The sequence below is a fragment of the Aplysia californica genome, unplaced genomic scaffold (assembly GCF_000002075.1).
Source record: "Aplysia californica isolate F4 #8 unplaced genomic scaffold, AplCal3.0 scaffold00538, whole genome shotgun sequence".
In the NCBI taxonomy this organism is placed as follows: domain Eukaryota; kingdom Metazoa; phylum Mollusca; class Gastropoda; order Aplysiida; family Aplysiidae; genus Aplysia; species Aplysia californica.
In genome coordinates this window covers 197,318-200,666 of record NW_004797808.1, presented here as the reverse complement: position 1 = coordinate 200,666, position 3,349 = coordinate 197,318, and the positions used below count along the sequence as shown (strand labels likewise).

Here is a 3,349-nt window from a genome sequence, read left to right as displayed (position 1 = left end):
CCCCCCCACACTATATTTTTGCTGTCCTGTGGGATCTCTTAGATTATAGCATCTGGCTGCAAGCTCCTCAGCTTTCCCTTTCTGTCTGTCCCTTCCTATCTTTCCCCTCCATCTTTCTTTCTGTCTTATCCTTTCTGTCGTTTCCTTTCTTTCTTTTTTTGCTGTCTTTTCCTGTCTGTTTTTTCTATTCTGTCTTTCCCTTTTCCATCTTTGTCTGTCTTTCTATTTTGTTTTTATAATAGGAGTTGATGTCTGGTATCTGCTGCTTGCTCTTTCTTCCTGTTTGTCATTGTAAAGATGTGGCAAACCCAGTTGGTGTGAGTGTGATTATAGATGCCTCTGGACGGTCTTGCTCTTTTTTTATTGTCAGGTACTTTTAGTTTGGTGGATGGTCCCCCCCCCTCCCCCCTTCCTATAAAAAAGATAATTGTAAATAATACCCCCCCCCAGCCAGAAATTAAGCATTCATTGTATTTTAGTGTATGTGGGACTGAATTTATTGTCAATATGAAAAGGCAATTTCACTCTTGGGATATTTTGGAATGACGGTGTAATTATGACAAAGAGCATAGCAAAATAATTTTGAAATCTTGTGTCTTTTTAAATCTGGGACCAATCTTGGCTGACTTTTTCTCATTTTGTTCTTCCCCAGCATTTACGAATGACAATCAATAATGAGGCTCGGTGTCGAGTCCAGCACCTGTGGTTCGAGACGATATTCGACATGCTAGAACATTTCCGCACTCATCCGATACCCCTTGAGTCGGGGGGCTCATCGGACGTGACTCTCAACGCGTTCATCGTGGCCCTCGAGCGGCCTCGAACCCCAACCTCCACGGGATCCTTGCGTAGTCGAGGGGGCGGGGCGGCGGCTCATCACGGTGGGGGCGGGGGACGCAGCGGTGGTGCACCTCTCGGCACGACGCATCACCAGGAGGGTGGTCAGCGAGATGTGATGGTGGTCAGCGGATCGGTGCGCTCCCGGACGTCGTCCATCGAGAACGTGGTACGGGAACAGACGCAGGCCCAGCAACAGCAACACAACCGAGCCATCGACAACCATTACTCCTTTGTGTAGACTCGAGACCCCCACAGCTTATTCCACGACCCTACCTACCTACCTACCTACTGTCTATGTTTATTAAGAACTGACTCTCTTTCAGGCTACAGAGGAAGGAAAGAGGTTGGAAAATTTTGAAGAAGTGGAAGTCTTTTCTAGAACATGGCAGTTGTTATTTGTAGATGGCTCAAGCCCGACAGTGCTAGCAGTCAAGAAAGAGACTGTAATTGCTTATTTGTCTTGACCTTAGACTGCTGAACACACTCTTTTTTTCCCATCTTGGATCTAGAAGTGGCTGAAGTCTTAATGAGAAGGAGCTAAGGAAGAGGATTCAAGCCACACATTAGCACAACAAAGCAATCAGCAACCATTACATGTGTAGCTCAACATGTGGTTATTCCTCTGCCCTATCTTCTTACTACGTTTATGTCTCTATTTTTCAATTTAGAGTTGGACAAATGTCATTATCAGAATATAGCTTCAGAGCAGATACTCCTTGCCTAGCGACCAGGCTGACAACTGTCGTCATTTACCCTCGTTTGTCAAAACTTCTGTTATTGAACTCTACTTGGGTACGGAAGATATGCTGTCAGCCCTGTCCCTTTCACAAAAGCTGCTGTCATTTCGAGAACCCAGACCCAGGTGTTCTATCTTCCTGTCTACCTTCCACCTTGATTGATATGTGGCTAGATGTTTGATGAGCCGTGGCTGAAATGTTTGATGAGTTTTGGCTGAAATGTTGGATTAATTGATGAATCTCGGCTGAAATGTTTGATGAACTGATCAGTCTTGGCTGAAATAGTTGGTGGATTGATGAGTCTTGGCTGAAATGTTTGATGAATTGATGAGGCTTGGCTGAAATGCTTGGTGAATTTAAGTTTTGGCTGAAATATTTAAATGAGTCTTGGCTGAAGTGGTTCAGAGTTCTTTGATGGAACCGTTGACCACACTTGATTGAAAATGTTGATGAGTCTTGCTGAAATGATTGATAAGTCTGTCTCATATGTTTGACCAGTATTCACTGATGGCAGTATGGTGTGCATGGATGAAAGAAACCCTTGTGAATGTCAGAGTTACTGGGTGAAAGTGGAACAGTTTTTGTCAGGAAAACTTTTATCCACCTTGCAATTTGATGTGCCTACCACTTAAGGAAAATGTGTTGAAATGTGGGGAGGTTCACATTTCCTGTAGTTGTCGAGCTAGAAAACATTCCTCAATTGGAGGTTTGCGGGTGCTCTGGTGTGGTTAGCTCCTTCTTTCCTGTCTTACATCAGTCGTCTTGATCTCTCCTACTTCTGTTTTGTGTTTGTTGCTCTCTTGTAATACCTCTAATCTTGGGTTCATACATGACCTTACTGTGTTGCAAATGCCGTAAAACTGTTACCAACCCTACCCTTATTGAGGAACTTGAAGCGGATGGAGACTGAGCAACAAATCAAAAGAAGAAATATCAGAAGATGTGTCGGTTTTTTTTTTTTACAAGGGACTGGTTATTCGTACAGTACGCTACCTTGAGGTCAGGTGAATTCTGATGAACCTGACAAGGTCTAGCATATTCGAATAAGACTTGATGTCAAGGCTTATTCGATTGATTGATTGATAACAAGTTCTTGTTAACTTTTGAACTTTTAAAATTGAGTTTAAATGTCTAAATAATTACTCTTTGATAAATAAAGAGTTGAGTGTGTTTTTTTTAAACTGTTAATTTAGGAATTAATATTGTGATTGTCCCTTTCCTCCCGCATTTTTCGTGTACTGAAGATGGGGAGCTTAAACATCCCCGCGACAAAAAGGTAATTAAAACATAAGTTTTGGGAATTTCGGACTTTTGCCCATTCAAAAAGAAATAGTACCTAAAGAATTACTTTTTCAGCCAGTGTGAACTCTAAAGAGTTCATTCCCTTTGAGACTTGAACGTCAGTTGACTGACTGTTACAACCTGGTGCCCGAAAATGTTTCTTTCTTTGAGTTGAACTTTAATGCTGTTTAGTGTTACTGGTTAAGTAAAAAGAGGGAGAAAAAGATGAAGATGTAAAATGTATGTAAAATGTTTTATCTCACGTGTGAATCTGGTCACAGTATGATACATGTGTGCAGGCTATTGTGGTATCATATCGTATAGGGTCATCAACCAAGTGACAAAAATATGCTGCGTATACTCTGATTTTAATGCTGTGTCCCTCATAAGTGACATGCAACATTTTTGATTGATATGAACAAAATTTTTTCCTTGAAAGAGACATTGTCTTCTTAAGAATGAAAACTATGTTGTGCTCCCCTGCCTCCCCC

General features: G+C 41.8%; 1 protein-coding gene across 1 annotated transcript in view; it reads left to right on the top strand.

Moving 5' to 3' along the window:
• The window catches only part of LOC101864476 (SH2B adapter protein 2), a gene marked incomplete in the record, with an annotated part of 52,251 nt that extends 49,187 nt beyond the window's left edge, over positions 1-3,064 (top strand). Inside the window, 1 exon segment of the mRNA XM_013087054.2 lies at positions 653-3,064. Coding sequence (XP_012942508.1) covers positions 653-1,078 — 426 coding nt within the window.
• Positions 3,065-3,349: the final 285 nt, after the last annotated feature.